The sequence below is a fragment of the Oenanthe melanoleuca genome, chromosome 10 (assembly GCF_029582105.1).
Source record: "Oenanthe melanoleuca isolate GR-GAL-2019-014 chromosome 10, OMel1.0, whole genome shotgun sequence".
Lineage (NCBI taxonomy): Eukaryota > Metazoa > Chordata > Aves > Passeriformes > Muscicapidae > Oenanthe > Oenanthe melanoleuca.
Window position 1 is genome coordinate 6443749 of NC_079344.1, and position 24844 is coordinate 6468592.

The 24844-nt window shown below is 38.2% G+C and overlaps 1 protein-coding gene across 2 annotated transcripts in view; it reads right to left on the reverse strand.

Moving 5' to 3' along the window:
* Positions 1–1175: 1175 nt before the first annotated feature.
* DMXL2 (Dmx like 2) overlaps positions 1176–24844 on the reverse strand; it is a 46652-nt gene continuing 22983 nt past the window's right edge. Inside the window, exons 18-44 of one of the 2 annotated variants that reach the window (XM_056499582.1) lie at positions 22568–24247; positions 22165–22275; positions 21264–21433; positions 20600–20697; positions 20276–20441; positions 19082–19346; positions 17344–18431; positions 16065–16256; positions 15275–15351; positions 14866–14996; positions 13988–14236; positions 12234–12415; positions 11787–11917; positions 11210–11295; positions 10779–10980; positions 9478–9595; positions 8633–8695; positions 8159–8245; positions 7958–8079; positions 7166–7304; positions 6727–6787; positions 6523–6650; positions 5895–5972; positions 5209–5300; positions 4584–4636; positions 3770–3987; positions 1176–2633 (exon numbers count right to left, since the gene is read on the reverse strand). In XM_056499582.1, coding sequence (XP_056355557.1) covers positions 2424–2633; positions 3770–3987; positions 4584–4636; positions 5209–5300; positions 5895–5972; positions 6523–6650; positions 6727–6787; positions 7166–7304; positions 7958–8079; positions 8159–8245; positions 8633–8695; positions 9478–9595; positions 10779–10980; positions 11210–11295; positions 11787–11917; positions 12234–12415; positions 13988–14236; positions 14866–14996; positions 15275–15351; positions 16065–16256; positions 17344–18431; positions 19082–19346; positions 20276–20441; positions 20600–20697; positions 21264–21433; positions 22165–22275; positions 22568–24247 — 6197 coding nt within the window. In that variant the 3' untranslated portion in view covers positions 1176–2423. The remainder of the gene's footprint in view (positions 2634–3769; positions 3988–4583; positions 4637–5208; positions 5301–5894; positions 5973–6522; positions 6651–6726; positions 6788–7165; positions 7305–7957; positions 8080–8158; positions 8246–8632; positions 8696–9477; positions 9596–10778; positions 10981–11209; positions 11296–11786; positions 11918–12233; positions 12416–13987; positions 14237–14865; positions 14997–15274; positions 15352–16064; positions 16257–17343; positions 18432–19081; positions 19347–20275; positions 20442–20599; positions 20698–21263; positions 21434–22164; positions 22276–22567; positions 24248–24844) is intronic. The other variant, XM_056499583.1, reaches the window with a different exon arrangement.

Genomic DNA, 24844 nt, shown 5'->3' on the forward strand with positions numbered 1-24844 from the left:
ATAAAGGGTATACATTTTTTAGAATACTATTTTTGCTGCTATTTTTAGAATCATCATACTTAATCTGTGCCTTAATCTGTTAACTGTAAGTCAGAGACTGCCAATTCACGTTCAAAATTTTGAGAGTTAGAGGTGAAAAATAATAGGAACTTTTTGATTTTAACTTTGTTCTGGTATTTCAGATTTTTAAATTTAACATTGGAATAAAAATCTATACTGTTGTTTTAAGCATCAAGAATCAAAATCATGTTCTTGGAAAACTCCCACCTGAATTTCTAAGCTGCCTGTGCTAAAGTTCATGGAGTGCACCCTAATATTAAGAAGCAAAGTGTTATTTAAATCCTGAACTGCACTGAGCTGTTTAATACCAGTGTGATCCAGGCCCTGTCAAAGGGATTAATGAATTTGGGAATGTTTGTGCCTGCAGAACCTTGTCTAGCAAATGTGCTGGAAGAATTCCTCTGCTGCAGCTAAGCTCCAGTGTGTGACACAGGGATGGCTGGGCTCTTCTCAGGATACTTGCTGTTGTCACTAAGGCCTTGCATGCTAAGGAGATAGATGCAGAAGGGAACAAAAATCACAATAAATACTTTGAACTAGCATATACATCAAAACTCACAGGCTAAAAATTTTGTCTCTACCTGTATAAAGAGTGTGACACTTCATGCTCCAGAGCTGCAGTTCTGAGGGCTGCTTGTGGCTTTTGTGGGGGATGTGGGGGTTTTGCTTGGTGGTTTTTTTCCACGTTTGATTGTGGTGTTGTTCCAAACACTGGATTGTAGTACTAATGAAGTAAACATTTTCAGCTAAAATACCCCCAAGGTCAGTAATATACTCCGGCAAACACAATTCAAAGTCAGATGTGGTATTTTCTAGAAAATGTACCTATCTCAAAGCACTGTAAACATCTGCATAATATTGTTGAAACACTTGGATTAACCTCTTGGAGAAGGAAGGCCAGGAAATTCTATCTCTTTTCTCTTCTTGCAGCTGTGGAACTTAATTTTGTTAACCTTGTACTTCTCAAGAACAGCTGTAAAGAAAATGTAAACAGCTTATCTTTTAATTTCAGTACAGTCTGAGGTCAAGTTAAAGCTAACTCAGGAAGTATCCAGTCAGTGTATTGGAGATTTAGATAAATCTGTTTAAATATAAGGAAGAGTTCTAGAATGGGCTGTTCCATGAAATAAAAGTAATTTATTTAACTTACAAAGGGAAAACTAAACAGTGACATTTACCTTTCCTTCTTTTCATACTTCTCCTATTTCACAAGCTTCAATTTAAAATCACCTTTGGAGAAAGGTGCTTTTTATTATAGTATATCTTACAATACAGCACAGACATCAAAGTTTCATTGGAGGAATAAGACAGTTTGTTAACATTTAAATACACAGACATCCATTCCAGTCCTTGAAGAACATGTTTTTTGTTTACAACAAAAAAATACATCTGACAACAGTAGCTAGTTATATTACAAGCAAACAATATTGAACTCTGCATAGTTTATACAATATACTGGTAATAATTTCATTACCAGTTTTATCCACTATTTACTAGCTGGCCACATAAAGCCTGACATTCATCTGAAATGTGGCATTATATGTTCCATTGGTATTCTCTTAACAGCTTCATTTAATGAAGTATTTTCTGGACAAATGATTTTCAAAACTAAAAGCTGACTAGAATGCTGGATGTCTTCACTACAAACATTTAGTGCTTACAATACATTCCTAAAGTAAAGGCAGGTGTCCAATAGAAAACAGCTCAGAAAGAAAGGAAAATACTGTGCAAATTAAACCCCATCGCATTTAAAAATGTATTGATGTGCAAGTTACAGTATCAACTGTGCAATAATACTAACTGGGAAAAAAATCTCAGCATAAAATGATACATCTCTCACAGTACGTCCTTGATTGCACATGTTCCACGGCATTTGCATCCATTACACTTTCTGCAGAAATCAAATACACTGAGTACCCTTAATTGAAACTAAACTATTTTACAATGAGAAGTTGTATACATGCTTCATTTAGTGGGAAAAACTGGAATAAAAATAATCAGAACCACGTCAGAAATGCTTCCTGACTTGTAGAGCCACAGTGCTTGTGAAGTGACTGACAACTGTCAGGATCTTTACAGAAATGCAGCTTGTGGGTTACTGAGCAATAACCCCCCCCACAACCAACAACCCTGGGTTGAATTCCTTGCTTTTACAATTCAATACATGCATTTCCACCCCAGTGATCCTTATGGGCATATTCAAAATATACCTGTTGTAAAAGTGTTGGTTTTCTCCCCATAATACTTAATGCTGCAGTAACTGCTTGGAAAGGAAACACAATGTTTTCTTTCCACAGTGCATATCACTGTGTTTTTAGCTACTTATAGGGACATAACAGAAACCAGGATTAGCTCACAGAACACTACAGAATGTCAAAAATGCCTGAAGGGACACTGAAAGCATTGGGAAGAACCCTCATTTTCAGAGTGCCATCTGCTCCACAGGAGAAGATACGATTGCCTTGCACAGTCTCAATCTGGGTGACACCAGCACCAATATTTCTGAAAAGGGATTGCTTAGCATGTTCATTTTTAAATGAATGAATTAAATTGTAGCCAGTCAGTCGCCACGCCTGTATCGAAAGAATGACAAAAGGAGATTAAAATTAAAAGATTTGTATTTTCCTCCCTATTGTTTCAGATTCCTGGCTGTTCTAAACTCTATTCAGCAGAGATAAAGGATATTTTTTGTTGCCTCATTGCAACAATTACTACAAGTCCAAGAGTCTTGAGAGGCTCCTGATGCAGTGTAAGGCTGCCTTACTGTGGACCAGCTGGGTATTGGGTAGGGTGAAGCTTCCCTGTGTTACCTGATCAGAGTCCTCCTCCCAGCTTTTCTGAAAGCTGCAGAAATGGACAGGTTGCATTTTCATCCAGAATGACTACTGTCAGCTTTGCAACAGCTGGAAATGCTTTCCTGCTAAGGAATGCTGCAGAGAGTAAGCTGCACAATTAATAAGCATGCAGAGTGGTAGGAAGCACAGCTGCCTGTTGTGCCCTAAGTAGCAGGAGCCTCATCAAGGCCAGGCCATGAAAGCCCCTCTTAAGCAGTCCTCCAGCTAAAAGGAAAGAAACTGTATTCACCTTCTCTTTGCCATGTTGTATTTCCTTCCTTTAGTATTAAGGTAAAATGCCCCTTAAAACAGGGACTGTATTTCTAGTTTGGTTTTTTTTTTTTTTTTTTTTTTTTCCTTTCTTTTAGCTATTTTGGCTGGTTTTTTGTTTTTGTGTTTGTTTTTTTCTTTTTCATGTTGGCGTTTGTTTCTTGCTACTCTGACCTCTCAGTACCTATCTGGGGCTACAGCATCAGGAGAAAAAAATAGAATTTGGTGATACAGAAACTTTACACAGTGTTGAAGTTGCTGAGCGCCCCCTGTGTTACAAAGAATGTCCAACAGTAAAGCCAGAACATTTTAAAGTGAGAGAAAAACAAAGGTAAGATTTCAGAACTGTGCACTTTGCTTTATCAATTTAAAATCACTCTCACAACCTTAAAAAGACTATTCTTTAATAGAGGGCAAAACCTACTTGCTTTAGAAGTCTACCAGTATACTTCAGTTTACATTATGAATGTAAAGCAGGCTGTACATCAGTGTAGGTTTGGGGATTGTTTTTGTTTTGTTACTGCATTTATCTGGCTATTTCCATATGACAATACACTACTTCAGCCAAACACCCTCCTCCAGAATCCAGCTCCTCCACCCCTTACCTTCATGTTGCCTTCAGCCGAGCCCGTAACGAAATAGTCCTCGGAAGGATCCAGTGCAAGGGCCTTGACAGCTGACTCGTGGGCTTGGAAGGTGAAAAGGATTTGCCTCTGTCTGATGTCAAAGATGCAGATATATCCCTTCCTACCTCCAGAAATGAGCAGTTGATGCTTGGGTGCATACTGAAGTACTGTGGCACCGTGGTCATGACAAGTGAAGGCTGAAGAAGAAGAATGTCAGAATTTAATAGATTTGAAACTGTAAGTAGCTCTCAATCTTTAAATGCATTTCTTCTAAAATTGCTACCTGAATATTTTCTAACTTTGCAGGCACATTCCTTCATATGGGTAATGTCTTATTATCTGACAGCTTAGTGCTCTCATAAGAGATACCTAGATCGAATGCACAAGAAAGAATGATATGCAGTCCAAGTTACTTATACCTCAATTTAAAATTCGAGAAAATATGAAATTCACCACATGAAGTTCAGGTAAGTTCCTGATTTAAAAAAAGTATAGCTGATCTTGAGCAACCTGGTCTAGTGAAAGGTGCCCCTGCCTGTGGCAAGGAGAGTGTAAAGAGATGATTTTTAAGGCCCCTTCCAACTCAAACCATTCTATGATGTCCTTTCTTCATACTTTTCCAAATAGAGCAGATTAACATCATGCAAGAGCACATGCAGAAGCAGTCTGGCGCATGTATTAGAGTGCAACACAAACTTAAACCTGCTCCCCAGCATAAGGTTTTCCTCTTGCCCCAGGCTGTATTTCCTTAGTGAGTAAGAAGCAGAGGTTTAATTTTCACCATGGTACTTACCATGTATAAGACTGTTACTAGATGAAACCAAGGTGTCCCAGAGGCACACATTTCTGAGGGAGAAAAAACCAAAATCATTATGGCCCATTGCCAAGTGATTCATGGGATGACATGTCTCCAAAAGTGTTCACATTTTATGTCAATTTAGAAGGCAGAATCGAACACACTGTAGTCATTAGAGAGCATTTGCAAAGAACTAAGAGTCTTAATTATTTTCTTTGCTCTTTTATGCTTCTCAGTGGAACTATATCTTCTACCCTTAAAATGTGTACTGATCAAAGGTTGTGTCAAATAATTATAGGAGTTATTCTTTTCAGAGAAAAAGATTATCCTGCTTTGCTGAACTGATTTCTACCCCCAGCAACAGCATCACGTCAAAGTAGTTGCATTTGGAATGCAACTTGAAAAAACTGGTTAACTATTGACTACTCCTCACACAAACTAAACTTGGAAACAAGCAACTGAAGAAATGATATTCAAAGAAATTATCCAGCAACTTCAAGCTATAACAAAACTTAGAACAATGAGCCTTAAAATGTCAGCCACACTTAATGCCCAAGAACTTGGCAAGCTAAGGGAAATGAATAAGCAGTTTTGAAATTCTTCATTGTTTCTTTAAACACACCTGTTATCATTGGATTGTCCCGATGTAGCAACTAGACTTGAAGAGGTTATAAATGCAAAGTCACTTGTGGTTTTACTGTGGCACTGCCAACTCTATTAAAAACAAAGCAAACAGAAAACTGCAATCATATACCAGTTGATTTGCATCAAAAGTAACTACTGTCAGTCTGATGTCAGTGACAGCAAAACACAAAGAGTCTTTGAAACAAAGCTTAAAAACTGACAGTTTGGAACTGAGAATGGAATTGAATTAAAATCCAGTATAAAATGAAAATATGATACAATAAGTGGCAAAGAACAAATCCACAATATAATGTATGAAAACAGCCTGAGTTTTAAATTAAGCATGGTCTTCATGTTAAGGAACAGTAAAACATATTGGAAAGTGTATTTTTACTAAATTTTGGGGTTATAAAGTCATTAGTTGTAGTTCTGATTTTTAATTTAAACAAGGGTAATATTGAAGGAGTATTTGTAATTACACTGTAGCTTATAGTTATTGTGCAATTGGTTCTCCAAAGATGCATCATTAAAACTCTGCAGCTGTTTTGCTGAAGTGTGCCAATTAAAAAACAGCAAAATCAAATACGTCTCATTAAAATCATATGCTCTGGGCCTGTCTCAAGTTTCAAAGACTTTGCTTTCCTCTACAATAATAATAACAATAAAAAAATTCTGTTAACTTACCAGGTAGGGCTTAGGATTTGAGGTGGTTTGGTTTACTTGCCAAATACTTAGAAATCCTTCACCATCAGCAACACCACACTGCAAGGAACAAACTGCATTTATTGGCATGACATGGTGGTTACAGGATGCTTCATGATAGTAAACTGCTGGCTTCAGGGAAAAACCCACCTGAATCCCCAAACCTTTGCCTGAAAATTGAGTATCAATAACAACGATCATCAAGTAAAAAAAAAGAAAACTAGTTTAGAAGCCAAGTGAATTCAGTTCTGATTGTTTAATAATTATTTAATGATTGATGCTCTCCTATAAAATAAGGAATCTCTGTAGTTTTAAAAAAAGTATTTAATTTAAAAAGGTCACCACATGGGGACAAAGATTTCTGAAGAGGGAGAACGAACAGTGTGAACCTGTGGCAAACAGGATTTGGGATAGCAGTGTGGAGCTGAAAGAAGAGAAAGAATAAGGGTCAGGGTTCCCACATGCAGCCAAAATGCATGATACAATATCATTGTTCTAGGGCATCCTAATAGTTCTGCATGGCAGCAGTCAAAACTGTTTAGAGGTCACAGCACAACCAAATGTTTTCTTATGATAAAAACAACCCCCACAATACCCTTCATGTCCTTACCTTATTTCCCTGGGCATTGAAATACATCCTTGTCACCCTGGCATTCCCAGCCTGCTGGAAGCACACCAGCTGCTGTGGCCTTGTCCACTCAAACATTCGGACACTTCCATCTTGTGCTCCTGTAAGATCTAAGATGAAAAGATGATCATTAATAGTACAGTATTTTGTAGAAAATTATCAATTCCATGCTAGTGATTCACTTACAATACTGATGGACTGGATGTGAAGCCATTCTCTTGACGTTATTCAGATTTCTTTTAATCAGCTTTATATGAGAAAAAGAAAAATTAAAATAATTTGAAACACACTATTCAATTTTGTTGATACTATTATGTGGTGAGTGTCCCCTAGTTAAAAAAAAAATTTTAAGCTAACAGTATTTGAATGGTCCTACATCATAATTCCCATAAGAAAGAAAACCACCCAGACTGTCCCATTATTTTCTATATCACAATAATTCTGTGCCATGGTATATAAGAAAATGCTTAGTTTGGCCTTCTTTTTGGCCAGGTCTTGGTCTCTGTTGGCCTTTTATGTCAATACTGGATTGACAGTATGATGGCTAATGCACACTAGGTCTCTCTACTAAATAACAGACCATAAACAGCCCACTCTCCCGAGCTGCACACACAGAAGTACTCACCACACCAGCTCCAGTGCTGGTTTGCCCAGAGCCTAGCCAGGGCATGGATGGAGATGGCTGGATCTGACTCACTCCAAATGATGGTGCAGTTGAAGGAGCCAGCGTTGTGGTAGAACCACGGAAGTCAACGTCATCAGAACTGTAAAAGAACAGCTCTGCTTTAAACAAATGCTTCTTTGCTCCTAATGATCTTTGCTTATTTGTCAATAGCCTAATGGCAGTAGGTAGAGGAAGTCACAATAATGAGACTATAAATTGATAATTCCTGCACTTATGCAGTACTATTCTTTCCACGTGCCCCAAATCTATCCATGTTTAATCTCAAGAGATGATCCCAATATAAGAACATAAGCTCCCTTGAGAAGAATATTGTTGGGCTGTTCCTGGCCTGTGTGCAATGTGCAGGGAGCTGGTACAGAGGAGAGCTCGCTGCAGCTGATGCATTCACACTTGTCAGCACAGGAATGCAGAGGACAGAACAACCAGCATCAGCTATCACAGCTGCCCTCCACACTGCACCGATGCAAGGGAACTGCAGGGTGCCCAAGGCAGCATTATCTTATTCATTATCTTAGCACCACATGGGATTTTACTTCCCTGTGCAGTGTACACATGCCTAAAGACAGTAATTATTCTCTTGCTTTCCCTCACTTGTAAAGCAACCTGAAACCTACTGAAGAAGAGTAATTAATGTTTTTTGTAAGCTCCATTTGTGCTTACATAGGTAATATACATGCAGCCTCACAGAAAATCAATACTCTTATTAATATAACCACAAAGAAGCAATCCTACCTTTTAGACTCTCTGTCATATTCTTCCCCAATCCATATAAATGACTGAGCAGCCAGTAGAGCTGAAATATCAAGTTCTTGAACATCATGTGTAGATGCCAAAACAATTTCATTGCTGTTTGCCTATGCAGCACAAATACAAAATTTATACTAACTGTAATTAAGATCTTTTATTACAATTTTTGTAGTATTTGAGGCTTACCTTGTTAACTGCAAATGCCATTATCATATCTGATTCTTTGTGAATGATTTTTGCTTTTCCTCCAGGGTATCCAAGATCTGCTTCAACCTACAAAACATTCATAAAGAAGTTCAATTAGCATGAAAATCCATTTTGTAGTGGTACATTCAGAGTGCAAAGATCTATACAAAATTCATGCAAGAAAAGTTCAGTGGCCTTAGCATTGTTTCAGTAGCTAAACTTTAGACTTCTCATACTCTTTGGTGTTCCAGAAGCCAAAAGTGACATTTGAGTGTAAGAAACACGAAGTTGTGTGTGCAACACCATTTACAAGGTGCTCCCGATTATCAGGACATCCGAAGTTAGCTCATGGATTAAAAGCCTGTCACACAGACTACACAGAACACACAGCTTCTGTTAGTCACATTAGAAAAGAAAAGCCAGTTCCACAGAACTTTTAAGAATGTGCTAGAGGTTTGGGAGAAGGGATACTACCTTGTTTTTGTGATCTTCTGCTACGCAGTTTTGTTTGACCTGCTCCACACGATCTTCTACAGACTACATAACATCACACAGTCACAAACACAAAACACATGCACAAACAAATATAAAAAAAGAATGAAACATTCCAAACTAGATTTTAAAGGCCACTCTGTCAGTAAATGATGACAAATGTATTTTTAACTTTTTATAAAAGCACAGAAACTAAGACAGGAATCTAAACAAACTCACTTAAAATGTAATGCCTCCTAGATGAACACAAAATGTATGATATAGTAAATAAATGGAAGAGTAATACACACACAAACTCCATACTTACAGGAATTTTAAAAGATATTAAATAATATACTTATTTCCCATGATATTTATGTGTTGGCTTAAATTTTCAGTTAGAACATAGCAGTTGTAACCAGTATAATTTGTAAAGCCCCATATTATATATTACTATATAATATTACTTTTATATGTATATATTACTCATGCATATATACATATACAAAAATGAATAGCACATTTAAATTTCTTTTTCAGTATGACACACCAAAAAAAAAAAAATCCCAATTTCTTTGCTTATTACTGTTATTGAAAATGTTCTGTTTATTAGGATAGTATTTAAATACATAAAGGTGAGATATATCTTGTTAAAAAAATTTGGTTCAGTTGATATCCCAATCAACAACATGACAGTCATGTTGATTTTGAAAAAAAATCCAAACATTGTTAAATGAGAGAAACTGAAATGTCAATGAAAAATGGGAAGAAAAATTAAATACTGAGGAGACTGAGGAACAGTTGTAATTGAGCTCTGTTTTTAAAAAAAATTTACATCCTTTGTTTACCTCACTCTGCTTTCTTTTTTTTGTGAATATATATCTTATGAAAGTCTCCTGAAGAAGTTCTTGCTTCACAAGAAAATGCCAGAGCCTTTTTGCTGGAAGAGCTGAATAATCCTTTGATCTGGATAAAGCAGAAGAAGGAAAGAAATACAGAGCATCCTAAGTTGGAAGGGACCCACAAGGATCATTGAATTCTAACTCAAGTCTGAGAATTGCACAGTGTGCCTGAGAGTGTTGACCAAACATTTCTGGAGCTTTGCTAGTGGTGCTGTGCCCACTTCCCCAGGGAGCCTGTTCCAGTGCCCAAACACCTTCTGGGTGAAAGGTGGTTAGAACCTTCAGAAAGAACCTTGTTCTAATTACACACCTAAACCTCCACTGACACAGCCTCAGGCCATTCCCCTGTGTCCTGTCACTGTCCCCAGAGAGCAGAGATCAGTGTCTGCCCCTCCTCTTCCCCTCAGGAGGAAGCTGTACCTGCACTGAGGTCTCCCCTGAGTCTCCTGCAGGCTGAACAGACCAAGTGCCCTCAGCTGCTCCTCACACGGCTTCACCTCCAGACCCTTCGCCATCTTCACTGCCCTCCTTTGGGTGCTCTCCAATAGTCTGACATCCTTATTATCTTGTGGCACCAAAACTGGAGGTGAGGCCACCCCAGAGCAGAGCAGGACAATCCCTCCCCTTGCCCATCTGGCCATTCTGAGTCTGGTGCCCCCCAAGACACGCTTGGTCCTCCTGGCTGCCAGGGCACTGCTGTCTCATTTTGCAACCTTTGACTTAGTTGTAGTTTAATATGTTGAGGAAAACAAGCTATTTTTGAGTAGAAAACACAGTTCACTATCTGCATTTACAGACACCTCCAGACATGACACTGTATAAACACAGGAGGATTAGCCTTAAAAGGACCTTAGTACAACTTCTCCTCCCCCAGACATCTGCATGTATTATATAACTCTTCTGTGGCTGGGATAGGGTGAGAGAAAACTACTGAACGAATAGTAAAATAGCTTGAATAGGGTGTTCCCAGCAGCAGCCACTGCCCTCAATTCCTACAACCTCTGCTCTTTCCTCATTTCCCTTTCTTGGTGCAGCTGTGAAAGGTGCAGCAGAGTGAATGAAGGCTGCTGCAGGAGACAAGCAGCTGCATGAGAATGAACAAAGGGAAGTGGGCAAATGGTTTCTGTAGAACATTGGCTACTAGACCTAAGAGCTAGACAACCTTGTTCAGCTGTTTAACACGAGGAAATGCTCTTTAGAATTCCTGTGATTGAAGAATGTGCTTTTGTTAGGGAAAAAACACTTACTTGAATGGTGTGTTTTCAGGTTCTACCATTGCTTTATTGCGGAGAATAGCTGGTCCTGCCCCTACACCAAGGTCACTGGGGTAAGTATTGATGTAGTTTGGAGGTGGGCCTTCAAACTGGTCCATCCTATCTTGAAGAATTTGTTCCCAGTGTTCTAAATTTTTTATTACAGCAATGCCCAATGGAGATGTTACAGGCAGGTCTAAACAGAAATATTAATGAGGCAAGGCTCAGAGAAAAGAAATTAAGTTACAGTTAGTATAAATCCCCATAAAACTAACCATCCAAAAAAATCTTGAAAGGAAACGTACATGTTGGCAATTGTAATAAATAAAGCATTTAATTATTTGAATTTTAAAATTTGAATTAAAATGTGAAATCTGACAGAAAGCCACATATACAGAAAAATAAAATGTAAAGCATTAGCATACCAGTGAATTCCAGACCAGCAATGGGGAAAAAGTTCTTAATGTTGTGCAGAACTAATTTTACCATTGTCAGATGTAGAAGAGCCCAACTGTATAAAAAGAATAGATTTAGTCGTGTTAACAAACCATTAAGTTATCTACAGAGCATTTTTCTTCTTCAATCAAATACACAGGTTAGAAAAACACTGTAGAAAGGTTCTGTTTAACCTGCACCTCATTAAAAACTACATGCTTGAATCAGCAGTCTAAACCATTATTCTAGAGCTGGCATAGTGGCACTTTATGTTGAGTCTTAAAAATGAAAATGAGTGCTTCTCAGTTGTTTTCCCCTCCCCAAAAAACTGCAAACCACAAAATTTTTAACTTCCTAATCCCATTTTTCAGGCAGATAAATGGGGAACTGTTATTGTGACGAGAATGTGTAATTTCTGTAACCCCACTGCCATAGACAAGTCTGCCCACTGCACTAAAATTGCTTTACTTATGTTGGATGGTGTAGAAGATCCATATTTTTTTAAAACTTGGAAGCAAGGTAAGAATATAAAATAATTATTCTAAAATAGTGACAATTTCTGCTGACCTGTAAGAATTGGCATCTGTGTGTTCCTGGATCTGCACATCGGAGAGGAAAGCGTCGTCCTCTTCCTCATCACTGTGAATGCTTTCATCAGAATCGTATATAACACCACTGTCTGACAAAGGGAGAAAGGGCTGCAATGCAAAGCAAAAGTCTGTATAAAAACAATATTCTCATCTCTTCTCTGACTTCACTTATGACTCTCACAGAGTTTAAATGACAGCAATTTAATCTGTAAGTCAATGTCCTAAAAATATAAGTAATTAGCGATGGGGAAAAGTGTTAATCACTATTATTGACAAGAAGCATGTTTCAAAAGTGAAGTAATAGACTTTAGTAGGCTCTTTATCTTTTACTATAAGGATAATATTCTGCATCTTACTACTAAGAGTGCTCAGAATTTTCACTTTATCCTTTTATCCTTTAAAACTGAATGGAATTTTCAATTACCTTTGCCATAAAATAGTCCCACATGCTGAGTTCTGGAGGAATAAACTTTTCTTTGTAAGAGGGTCTTTCTGCAGGTACAGGTGGTGGTACATTGCTGTCCTTTACTGGTCTGCCTGGCACCAGCATCCTCATGTTAAACCGACGGCGGTGTTTGTCCATTTCTTCTGATGGAAGAGGAGGGGCTAGATTCAGGTAATTAAAAAAGCTGATATTAGTATTGCATCTTTAAAATGTCTGTATTTTATAACTGAAGCAACTAAAACCACTGGTTTTGGTACTAATTTCTACTGATTTAGAATTAAAGCCAGCCTAAATAAAGTAAGTGTAATCAAAAAAAAGTTTCATTATGATAAATTCAACTCTGGATATCTTATAAAAAATACATTTTACATTACATTTACATACTGGATTAAGTTCTTAGGAACTTTTAAACACTTTAAAAAAGTGTTTTAGCTGAAAAATTTCTTAAGAAAGAAAGAAACTCAGAAACTTTGTTGAGAAATAAAGTAATATGTAAAATATCACTAAACAGTATGTTGCACGATTAGCAGTTACTCAAATATAAACCAGGGAATTCTTAAGGTAGTAAAGAAAATTTGAATATAAAGACAGGCTTTTTTACAACTGAAATCTACTTTAAAGTGTTATGATTTAAAATGCCTTAATAGTAACCAAAATATTAATGTGGAAATTTTTTTCCCAAGTGTTACTGGACTACATTACAATGGCTACCTTAATGATCACACTTACTTTATTACAAGGGAGCTAGGTATTTAAAAACTATTCTGTTTGTCAAAAAAAAGCCACTACCAACACTCATCTACACTGCAAGTCTTTACAAACCTTCATTACCATCCTCTGAAACATCAGAAGCTGTAGCAGCTTGAAGGTTAAAGGAAAACAGAATACAACTCAAATGAACATGACTTACAGTAGTTATTCATACTATCACCTTATCAAAATAACTGCCCTAAATGAGTTTAACTTATTCCATGGAAGACAAATATCTGTTGTGCACACTTATAATGGTGCAATGCCTTATTACTGTTTGATTTTATATTCTGGAGAGGGAATGTCTAATTTTTGCATAAGTTTCAAGCCCACTGGTGATTTAAAAGTCTGTGTGATGATTTCTGGTATTGCTGAAGTTTATCACAAATGGTTCTATCTTTCTTTGTCATCAGAGTCTGACTTCAATCTCCATTTTTCCTTTTCCTCATGCAGCATATTGACACTTGCTCATCTGTCTTTTTAAAAATCCTGGGTTTAGTTGGAACTTACATATGCATGAGCTGTTTTTCTGCCAGATGAAGTTGGTATTTCTTCTTGTGCTAGGTGAAATCCTATCTTGCAATAGAAACTGATTTCAGAAATATTGTTTCCTAGTTACTGCAGTCATTGAATAACAACACACATCTCTCATAAAAAAATCCTTAGGTATTAACAGTGATTTATATCACTGGGGGCTTTGTCCCTAAAAATAATGGCTGAAAGTCCTGAAAAATGTTATATGTAAGCAGCTAATAGTACTGTTATTACTATAAAACTATAGATTTTATGGCAAATTCAAAATGTGCTGGATGCCATTATAAAGGGCAATGCTATTATTTGTTTCAGCTTTTTAGTTAATGTAACTGTTTTCTTGCCAGTAGCTCCTTCAATTCTGCCTTGGTCATTAAAAGGAAGGTTCCCCTACTAGGTCAGTAAGAGGTATTACATGCACAGCACGAGTGAGAGCCTTGGGGAGCAGCTACCTGGGATGTTCTCCGACTGCCTGCGGGGTTTGACGAGCAGCTTCACGCCCCCCCCGAAGACGGCGGCCCACATGCGGCCGTTGAGCGGGTGCGCCGCCAGCCGGAACAGCTCGTTACACGAGTTGGTGGCCAGCGCGTGGATCAGCAGGCTCAGGTACACGGCTACAACGGCTTCACACAGCAGGATGTTCAGCTTTGGCTGGTCTTCATCCTGAGCTGAGCTTAACAGGTTGATGAGTGAACTCACACCTGCAAAGAGGAAGAATTCTGGCATTAAATGAGTAGGAGGGTAAATGGACAAAAAGAAAATGTTTACCTCTGCACTTCATGGCAAACACTACTAGCCACATGATGCCTTTATTCAGATGAAACATACTATTAACAGTTTTCATAAAATCATAAAAATCAAACCTATAAAAAGCATTCTTGGGTCTGGGACTTTTGGATACTATAGGCAGATCAGGATGCCTATGAAATCCCTGCACCTTCTCACAGTTTATGCTCACACATCAGAATTAGCTGCTTTCGTAGCTATGCCAAGTACAGCATACATGTAGAACAGTACTGTGGAGACAATAGAGGTAGCATTGCTAGGGGGTTAGGCAGACTGGAGGAAAACATTTTGGGTCACAAATTGTCATTAAGTTTATACTGAAGATCACAGTCTCTTCTTCATGCAAGATGTTTGCCATGTACAAAATTCATTTTTAATTGTTTTGATATGTGAAAAAGTGAAACGCTGTTACTACTTTAAGAACTAAGTTAGAACCCTCTGCCACTGATTATCCACTATTTCATCCCTCACACAGGACAGTGAAATAATTCTGCCACATGGAACTGGTCCAGTGGAGCTAAAAGTAACCTTATTTTAGTCTCACCAGGCCACTGAGCAGGAGATGAGTTTGGAGTTGCGTGCTCTTCAATGCTTTCTGTCCTCAGTCTGCGTCGGTCACTCAGAAGCAGTCCTTGATAAACCATCCCAGTAAACTGATTTGCTTCTGTTTGACTGCTACATACAAATAAATTTTTTTCTGATGAGAAAGTGAGTGTCCCAAGTGAGTGTGACATTATATTTTCCTATTATTGAAAAACCTGAATGGTTGGTATTGTTTTATCTGTGTAAAATTGATCAGGCATATCAAAGTTAGCAATGTTTAATGTGTACAAGCATCTTTACCCATACACAAACATTTAACCCCTTTTTAAGTCACATGCAGGAAGAATTTCCATTCAGGATGAACAAAATACACTACAAATGTAGGACTGTATGAAAACTTCCTTCTTTACCTGTAGCTGTGGCTGTCACATAGTGCTTGATAAATGGATGCAGAAAGTGAAGCTGCTAAAGAATGAAGTGTGTACACCTAAAATAAAGAGAACCAATAAGCTATATGTTTTATATAAAATATGAGTGAAATACATTTCTTTCTAAAGGGTATTGAAAACGCATTCTGCAGGACTGTCCTAGTTCTAAATCAAGAGCAAGAAATAGTAACTGAATGTTACTTTAAGTTTACAGTACAGTGCTTAGAACTGTTTGTTCAAGATAACTTGATGGCAGTCACCACCTTCTAATATTATGTCAAGATAATTAACTTGATTCTAATACAGAACAGCAACAGTAAATGAGCATACTGAAGCAGCAATTAAGCATGTCCTGTTATGACAATGGATTTGATGGAATGGTACCTGGAAGCTACACTATATAACAGTGCAGTTCAATGTAGTAATAATTACTCAATATACATAAAATACAAAAAGTTTGTGTAGTCATGATATAATAGTTTTATTCTAAGATCTCTTTTTTTACTTCAGTTATGTGCTTAAAAATTCCATTAGTCTCCAGGAGTAAAAAAGTAACTGGTTCTGCCTCATAATGCAACAAAAACAATCCAGCTCTTGAAAAGAGGAAATGCAAGGATTTCTTGGAAAGTTCAATGAAATCCACAGTGTGAAGAAAATTGTACTAATTTAACTGTTAAAAAAGCACTTCTTAAACTCACCCTGTGCTCATTCCTGTCTGTCCCTATCTTTCTATTTCATCAAGCGTTAGGCCTTAGATTAAAGCTATGATTACCTTGACATCTTCAATATTAGGATGTGGTGGAGATTTCATCTGCACAATAGTGTAAAGTATATCATGGATGTGGTTGTTTAAGTAGAGCACAGGATTAGCTATCACAGTTTTTGTGGATGCTATGCTTGCAGAAAGCAGTGGTAGTGTTGTGGGTAGTGGCAGCGGAGACTGAAGTTGCTTTACAGTAGTTTCCTGTTTAAAAGAAAAGATTGTATTTAAAATCATTGCTTAGAAAAGAATTAAAAATAGAAATAATTTTACGTCTTAAATGTATTTCCAAAGTTATTTATTCTCTTCCACTGCTGTCTACTCAGTACAGACAAGATTTTACTGTCAAAAGCGAATTATTATTTACTATAATAACAAGGTTCAGACTTGATAGCCAGTTTTGCTGAAGCCCATTTTGATTTCATGCAGGAAGAACGTTTTCAGGTAGTTTATTAGGAAGAGTGATGATTGTCTGTTAAGAAACACTAACTAAAAATGTACTTGCAGTAGCACAAGTTCATATAATAGTCACTGGTCTGAGTTTAGTAACAAAGCCAAATTTGTACTTATCTGAGTTTCTCAAGGGGAAACAAACAGACCTTTAAAAAATTCTTTAAGGTACATTCTAAGCCAACTACCACCAAAACAGCTATCTGTTGCCCATATTTGAAATAGGAGAAATCTAGAACCAGAGCATGTTAAAAGATGCCCAGTATCAGATTATCTGCTGTAGCCCAGTGCAGTAATTAGTATTTGCTGTAAAATATGTCTTTTTGTATGAAATATAAAAAATGCCATAGCAGAGTAAAGAGAGTAGTACTCTGTCCTACTTTATATTTTGAGCCTTGAAGCTAAGACCGCATTCTTTGTAGCTCCTTTGCATGACCTGCAGAGGTCTAGCAGATAGCAAAAAATGTAGTTTTGTTTTATTTCAGTAACTGTGAATTCAATTTATTATATAGATACCTAGAAATTGTGACCAAAATTATGTCATAGTAACACATATGACACTGCAGCTACAATATAAAACAGCAACATTTAGATTCCATAATCATAAGTAGCCTGATCCTCAGTGTCACATAGCAGATTCCTCAGAACCAAATAATCTGTATTGGGAAAAGCAGCACACTTAAATAGCAAGTTCTTTCTCCAATAACATTAAAATTATAATGACCATTAGACTTGCAGAACATCAGCAGCATCTATCTAGGCACAAACTCATGCATTTGACATAACTGACAGTCTGGAACTGTTCACATTCATCAGTAGAAAAGAGCTGAATTTGCTTTACCTGCTGTGACTCCTGCAGCAAGAACTTCAGCTCCATCCTTACAGAAGCTAAGCCTCCACCTTGTGCCCCATGAAGACTACAATAACTGAGGAAAACTCTGAGAAGAGCTTGGTTCTTCTGCAGCCACCACTTGCGTCTCTCAGCATGCTCTCGCTTTGCCTGTAGCCTCCGCCTCTCGATCTGGTGCCGCTCGTACGAGCCAATGTCCGGCTTGTCCATAATGTCTTCGGGGTCAAGCAGATCCCCATTTACTTTGCTGTATGTTTTATAGTAGTCTTTGTCCCCTGCATCGTGGTTGCATATTTCATGCATAGCAGCAATCTCTTTTTCCAGCCAGTTGTACAGCTGAAATCTCAGCTTTCCTCCATCCACTTCATAACCTGTGGCCAAAGTCCTCAGTTCGGTCATAAGGATTTTCAAACAGGCTCTGAACTTCAGTTGTTCAGCAATAACATCAACCTCAGTGTCTCCCACCTCAGAAACCTCCCCATGTGGTGTTTGAGCCACGCTGGTGTCTGAGGTCCTCTCATCTTCACTTTTGGAATCAGACTTTTTCATCATTATCCCAACATCCTTGTCTTCTTCATCTGACCCATTTTTGTCTTCACCCCAATCAAGAGTAAGGGGCTCATCATCAAATTTTACTGCTGGTTGACTCCAGTCAAATTGTGCTGAAGATTCAACAGTGCTCTCCAAAGCAAAGGAAGCTGAAATGGGTTTTGACCAGTCTATATCACCACTTCCAGCACCATCCTGTAGGGCTTTGGAATCTGAAACTTCAGCCTGGATTGAAGGACTAGATGAATCTTTTTCTTCAGCTACAGAAGACTTTTTTCTTATTTTTGGAATTTTGGAAAGAACTTCAAGGGCTAGGACAGGGCAGCCCACTTTAAAATGAGCATTTGCAGTAGTGAAGAATAATTTTCTTTCTATAAGATTAATTTTATCAACAAAGCTTTTCTCAGTTTTTAGACCTAAGGTGGCCAGAGTTCCTTCTGGTGAGCTGAAGTATCTTCGGATGAGCAAAGGGTGGGTCCGAAGATAGTTGTAAAAACTGAACACCACAGGATTGCAGGATTTGACAATAACTGAGGAATTAAACAGATATGACTTCTATTGAAAATGCCTTTTAGATGGTATTATTCTGTTTTGCAGTTATTTCCTGCATTAAAGATTTATCAAAACACACACACAAAGACAATTTTGGGTCTAGTTACCAAAATAAAATGAAATAATTACTTATTCCCCACAAAAAGAATAAAGATATGAGCTGGATGAGTAGAAAGATACAAATTCTATAATTTTCCTCACAGTTACATTGCACTCAGAAAAGCTAAAAGGCAGCTGAGATGACCATCCAGGTAGAGACTTCCCCAAAAAAATTCCTATAGGGAATATGAAACCTATGTAGCCACCTGTCACTTAACATTAATCTTGAAGAGATGGGATATGAAATCCTGCTACAATAGTGCTAATTTCCAGAAGTAAGAGTAAGAATTTAAGTCCACTGGAAAAAATGCCAACCAGCATTAATTACTGGAGAAATATTGTATAGAAGTGCCAAACAAAAACAGCTCTCCTGAACTTAGCTGACAGCAGGAACTAAGTTTGGTGTTAGAGGGTTGAAGACAACCCTTGGAAAGAATTGACAACAGATATTTATACTGTTTTAAAGCACTTCTCCCAGTCTTCTTTTACTTAATAAGTTTACCCTATCAGATTAATATTTTCCCCTTACCCGGGTTTTCATCATCATCTTTGGGTGTTTGTTCCAATAATGTATCCAGTGCTCGTGTGTAATCTTTCATTATCCAGTATGCAATGCTTCTCAGAAATGGATCAGAATGCAACTTAGTACAGCTGAATCCAGTTCCATCCTTCTGGCAGCCCAAAATCTTTTCATAGAGAATGGAGGTGTATGTGACAGAGGTTTCAAACTCTGATTCATACAAACGAGCAATGACCATGGCCAACTGGATGTCTTCCATCTTCTCAAGGCACACCTATGATAAGCAATGGGGAAAAGGTTGTTTTATGAGGGAAAAGGAGTTCTATAAAATGAAGTGAATAGCAATTGTATGTTTACAGAACAGATTTTTTTTTCTCCTCTTATCAAGCATAAATTAATCTTTGGGTCAAAGATGTGGCAAGTTATATATATCCGAGTAATATTTTCTTCTGTTTGGAAAGAGGTGTACTTTTCTGTATTTTAGGGATTTTAATATGCATAGCAGTACATAGCATTAAAAATTAATATGACAGAAGATAAAGATGCCTATTTTTATTCTATGAAGTAGAATAATTGCACCCTCCAACTTTCGTGTTATTACATCACTGGTAAGATATTTTTCACACCATCTCATGCAGAATTACATCTCTGAGGAAAATGCATTCTCAAGTGAAGACAAACATATGTAAATAAATAGGCAGGTATTCTAAATGTTCTCTAACTCCCATCCTCTCCTGAGAGATAACTGCTTAGCTTATGATCCTTTTCACAGCTCCCACCTCTCTTGTGGCAAGCAGTGTCATAGCTCCACTAAAAACGGATCCCAGAGCTGCTTCATAAGAGAACTCTTGACTTCTTTTTTTTCTAATGTTGCACCAATAGGTCATGCAGAATAGCTGGGGGCTGAATAGAGTGCTACAACTTAACTGCAGTTCAAACAAAGTTTTTCCAGAAGGGTCACAGCTGGTACTCCCAAGAGTGCTTCCACTGAGGCTGAACAATTATTCTGGCCTTCAAATCAGCTTCCCAGCTGCCTTTCACAGTAGTGTGGAGGTAAATGGTATGTCTGCAGGGCACAAGGGGGTTCTGTGTGGATATACCATCCCATTTGTGCTGCCACAATTTGTGAAAATTTCATCAGACAACAGCTTATAAGGAGGCAGTACATAGGTAACTGAAACTTAATTTCTCAAAAGCAGATACCTCTATAGCATCTTTTAGTGAACCTGCTAGCAAGAAAAATGCAGCTGACTGCTCAAAACGTTGTTTTCCCAACAAAGCAAAAGCATTTTTTAAAGCAGCTTTACGCCATCGGTCTTCATTGAAGTTGTGGCTGAAAAAGGCAGTCATCTTTTCATCATGCTGGGACCTGTATAAAGAAATGCAATGTATAGAGCTATTTATTATGTACCTTAGCATACTATCACTTGAACAACATTACTTGAAATAAACTACTCTTGAATGAGTTCTGCTTTGCATTCCTGGTTCAATTAAGATTTAATCAAACTTCAACTTAGCCGAACTCACCTAAACAGACCCCACACCACTGCCTTTTTCTTCATAGCAAGGTAAAAAAGTGCAGCATCTAAGGCATCATTGTTCCTCTGGAATGAAGCTTTTGCAACCTGTGGTGAACAAAGCCTACTGTTATCAATGAAAATATAAAAGCTGCTTTTTTTTTCCTTTTTTCTAAATAACCTGTGTTCTTTGTCACAGAAGATGGCCAGGTAGACTGTATTATCTCTACAAAGCATAAAACTAATTTCTGTGAGAATGTTTTATTCCTATGTAACAGATATTTACACTGTAAATGCTTTTAAGAGTCAGAAAAACAGCATTATAGTAGATAGCAACCCCTCTCAAGCACAGTGGGACATTAGGAATGTGAAAATAAAGGTATTTTCTTTAAAATTGTTACAGTAAGTTGTACCATTAAGTGAAATTCCTTTGGCAATCCATTACTTAAAAATACTCAAGCCAATAACAGTATTCCTTGAATGAACACTGGGTTTTATATAGGACTGTAATGTAATTGGATTTGATTTGGAGTACTAGGATAATGGTTTTGCTCCTGGATTCTTTGATTAAACTGTAACATTTAAAATGTATTTTTACATTAGATGATTTGGAAATTCAGTACAATAAGCACATCTACTAGCAGGGAGCTAGAATCTGTAACCAGGAAAAGTACCTTCTCAATGCACCTTCGGAGGGTGTTGATGTTCCTGACCCACCAACCAATGCCCATTGCTCTCAGGTCAGACCACTGGGGGTCTCCCTTCTGGATAGCAGGAATCATATTGATCAACTCCTCCTCAGCCTCAGAATGGAAAGCCCATGCAAAATGGCAAGTTGACAGGCCTAAACAATGACATATACCAATACAATTCAGAAGACTAAGAGTTGCTAATAAGCAAATGGAATGTGTGAGGGATACAAAATGGGGTCTCCAACCCAAGAACTGGTTACTGACTCCCTCAAAAGGAAGTAAAACTGTTAAAGGAACAGCTGAAATACCTTTTTGATTTTAGGGATCTTCTCTCATCTGCACTTCTTTCATCACTTTTCAGTACCCCATTCATAAACATACAAGAATTATTTTTTGAAGGACTGAAGGAAAAATATTCTGTTATCACAGATGCAGACACATTTTGGGCCAGAAACCTTTCTCTCTGCTCTTTAGGTGGTAACTTCCTTTCTTTTCAGTATTTCACAACAGCATTTACTAAGATTGAGCAAAAAACCCCAAACCTGCTGTGATGAAAATTGTAAAATATTCTTTAAGATAAACCCATGCTCATGTAAGGAAATACCTCAATTCTTCCAGCAGAAACAATGAATTACATACACAGTGTGTCTTATCTGGTTGGGGAATTTATTTATGCCTCAAACTGGATAGGCCAGAATCTTCTACTCTAGAGCTATACTTTTTCTGCTATTTACAATGCATGTAGGGAAGCCTACACCAAACCTCTGCAAGATAATAGCCTTAATGAAATAGAGAATTAATACACAGATAATATAACCATGACATTATAAATCAAAGGTAACCAGGCCCTGTGAGTGAAGCCATCCTTCCCTGTGAGGGTTACCTTGGTGCAGCAGCTGGACCCGGTACAGGGGAGGCAGGGATGTCAGCAGACAGGTGTGCAAGCGCATGGCCAGCAGGTACCGGAGGCCACATTCATCCAAGGTATCTCTTCCTGTGCCATATAAAATCACTTTTGAACGTGCAGCTGATTGCAGTAGACATATATACAAGTTATCATAACAGTGTGTGAGGAATGTATGTTTCTAAGGCTGCTGAGAACGTGAACTACAAGTTATTTTCTATGTATGAACTACAAGTAGATACTCACATCTGGTTTTCTCTCCTACTGTATCTAACTCGAATACATGATGCTAGCTTTCAACTGTTATCCCAAAATACCCAAGGACTAAGTTTACCTTTGCTGAGAACAAGAATGTCAATTCAATAATATGCCAGTTACTAACCTGAGTAATTCTTATCTCTGTTCTCATCTAGTTCAGTGCTTGTCGTGGCCACAGTGTCTGCCAAAGCTACAAGGAACATCTGCTCCAGTCGAGTGAGGCCTGGTAGACTTGAGTGCATCAGGTGGCTTGAAAGGACACTGGCGTGCTCTCGGCCAAAGTAAGTTGGCCCATACTGTGACAGATTAATAACTTTGGATTTACTCTCCCTCTTTTCAGGCTCAAAATCTATAAAGTCTTCGGTTGTAACAGGTTGAATCTGGAAAAGATCTGAGTACTGATCCTCTGCTTTTTTCTTGGCGTGGTCTTCAGAGCCCTGAGGTATTTTAGAAGTTTCTTCAGCAACATAAGTGGCATCCTGATCTGCAGCAAGCAGTGCATACAGGGGCAGTGGGGGAATGGAGTCTATCTCTGTGTAGTCTCGGGTACCATCTTTCCCAGCAGTGATGGTATCCTTGGCAGTACTGCCACTCACACTGATGGTGCGAGAAAGATGGCGTTTAGGACCAGTCCCTTCTCCAGCTTCCGTGTCTTTGACTATTGCAACTTCTCCTGCAATGCATTTAACTAAATGCGACAGAATGGCTTTGGCTCGGCGAACTTTTCCCAGGTCCATCAGTTCCAGTAACTGCGTTGGATGATACTGGGGTAGAGTAGGTGAAAGAACATGAGCAGCTTCAAAGAGGCCCCCATCCTGAATTACAGTTGGAGTGCCAAAAACATCATCCACAATGCCTGCCCCATCAATTACACTGGTCTTCTTCACTACTGCATTTGTTTTGAATGGATCTTGCGTTGCTGAATCTTCAGAAGTGAAAACATCACTTTCTCCATTACCAAACTTGACTGCGTGTTTCCACTGGGCATAGACGTGCATCTCACAGTCCATTCCCACAACCAGTATTCCATCTCTCACCCAGGACAGAGACACAGGAAGGGAAGGAGTGCCATCCACGGATGAAACTAAATCAATGGACCTCAGCAATACCCACTTAGACTTCACACCTTGCTTTATGCTCCCTCCTAGTGGCAGGGTGATGACAGCTACGCCCTCTTTGCTGCTGGTTTGATCTGTCACAATCCCCGAAAGCCTTCCGTACATGAAGATGTTGGCACCCACTCCCACCGTCAGTATATGTGAACCATCTTCTTTAGACACCCAGTCCAAATGCACCAAATGCTTGATACTGGGCACCAGGTATTTGTCTTTATTCAAAAAAGCATCTGACTTACTGTAAACAAATAAATTACTATCCACACTGACCCTTGAGTCAAGTACACTTCCAACCTTAACTAAATCGTCCAGATGAATTGTCTGTTCCAAAACCCACTCTGATCCTCCAGTAGACTCACATTCAAGTATACAAACATGCATGGAAAATTCTTTGGAAACAAACCCATTATGCTGTATGGGTTGTTTGTATGCTACTGCAAGACGTCCTGTGTAAGAACAGCTAACAGCAACTGGCCTTCCTACTATGCTCACTGTACTGCTGTTGTCTTCCCCTTCATCATTCATTAAAGGCCATTTTCTCCAGTGGTAAATCTCCTTCTCTTCAGCTTTGCTGTTCAGGTCTGTCTCTACAGTGCATCTCCAGAACCTCACCCTGTTGTCCGAACAGGATGTTACTATCAAATAAGGTGCGAGGCAGACAGGGTATATTGATGAGGAACTCAAGTGACCTGAAGTCAGAACAAACATACTTACTTTTAGTAATTGATAGTAAAATGTCTATATGATTAAGGCAGACATAACACTGTCTACCTACTGCTAGGGAACTTTAAAACCTGGTGTTATTTTTTTAATTTGGATTAGGGCAAATAATATCAGAGCTGGTAACAGCCTTGCAGCTTGAACATTAGCTATCATCTGCATTTCTGGTCGCTATTCAAAGAAAATAAACTGGAACTGAACTAATTCAGAGAAGGGTTCTTAGTACAACGAGAAAAATACAAAACCTTAATCAGATGAGATTAAGGAAGTTAAGATCAGGCTTATATAGTCTACCAAAAGGAAACCTAAGAGGGAAAGGGAAAGAAATAAGAACAGGAGATACAGAAAGACATACAGAATAAGGTGTAAGTGCATCAGGTAAAAAACCCACTATATACCAAACACAGGAATGCTGATGCATGAGCAAGTGGGTATAAATTGTTCATTAATAGATTATGACTAAAAGTTACATTTCCAACTATTAGAGCAGCAAGTTTCAGAAACAACTTTCCTGTGGGTACTTGATATATTTACAGAAGAGTACCATGACACAGGCATGATGATTT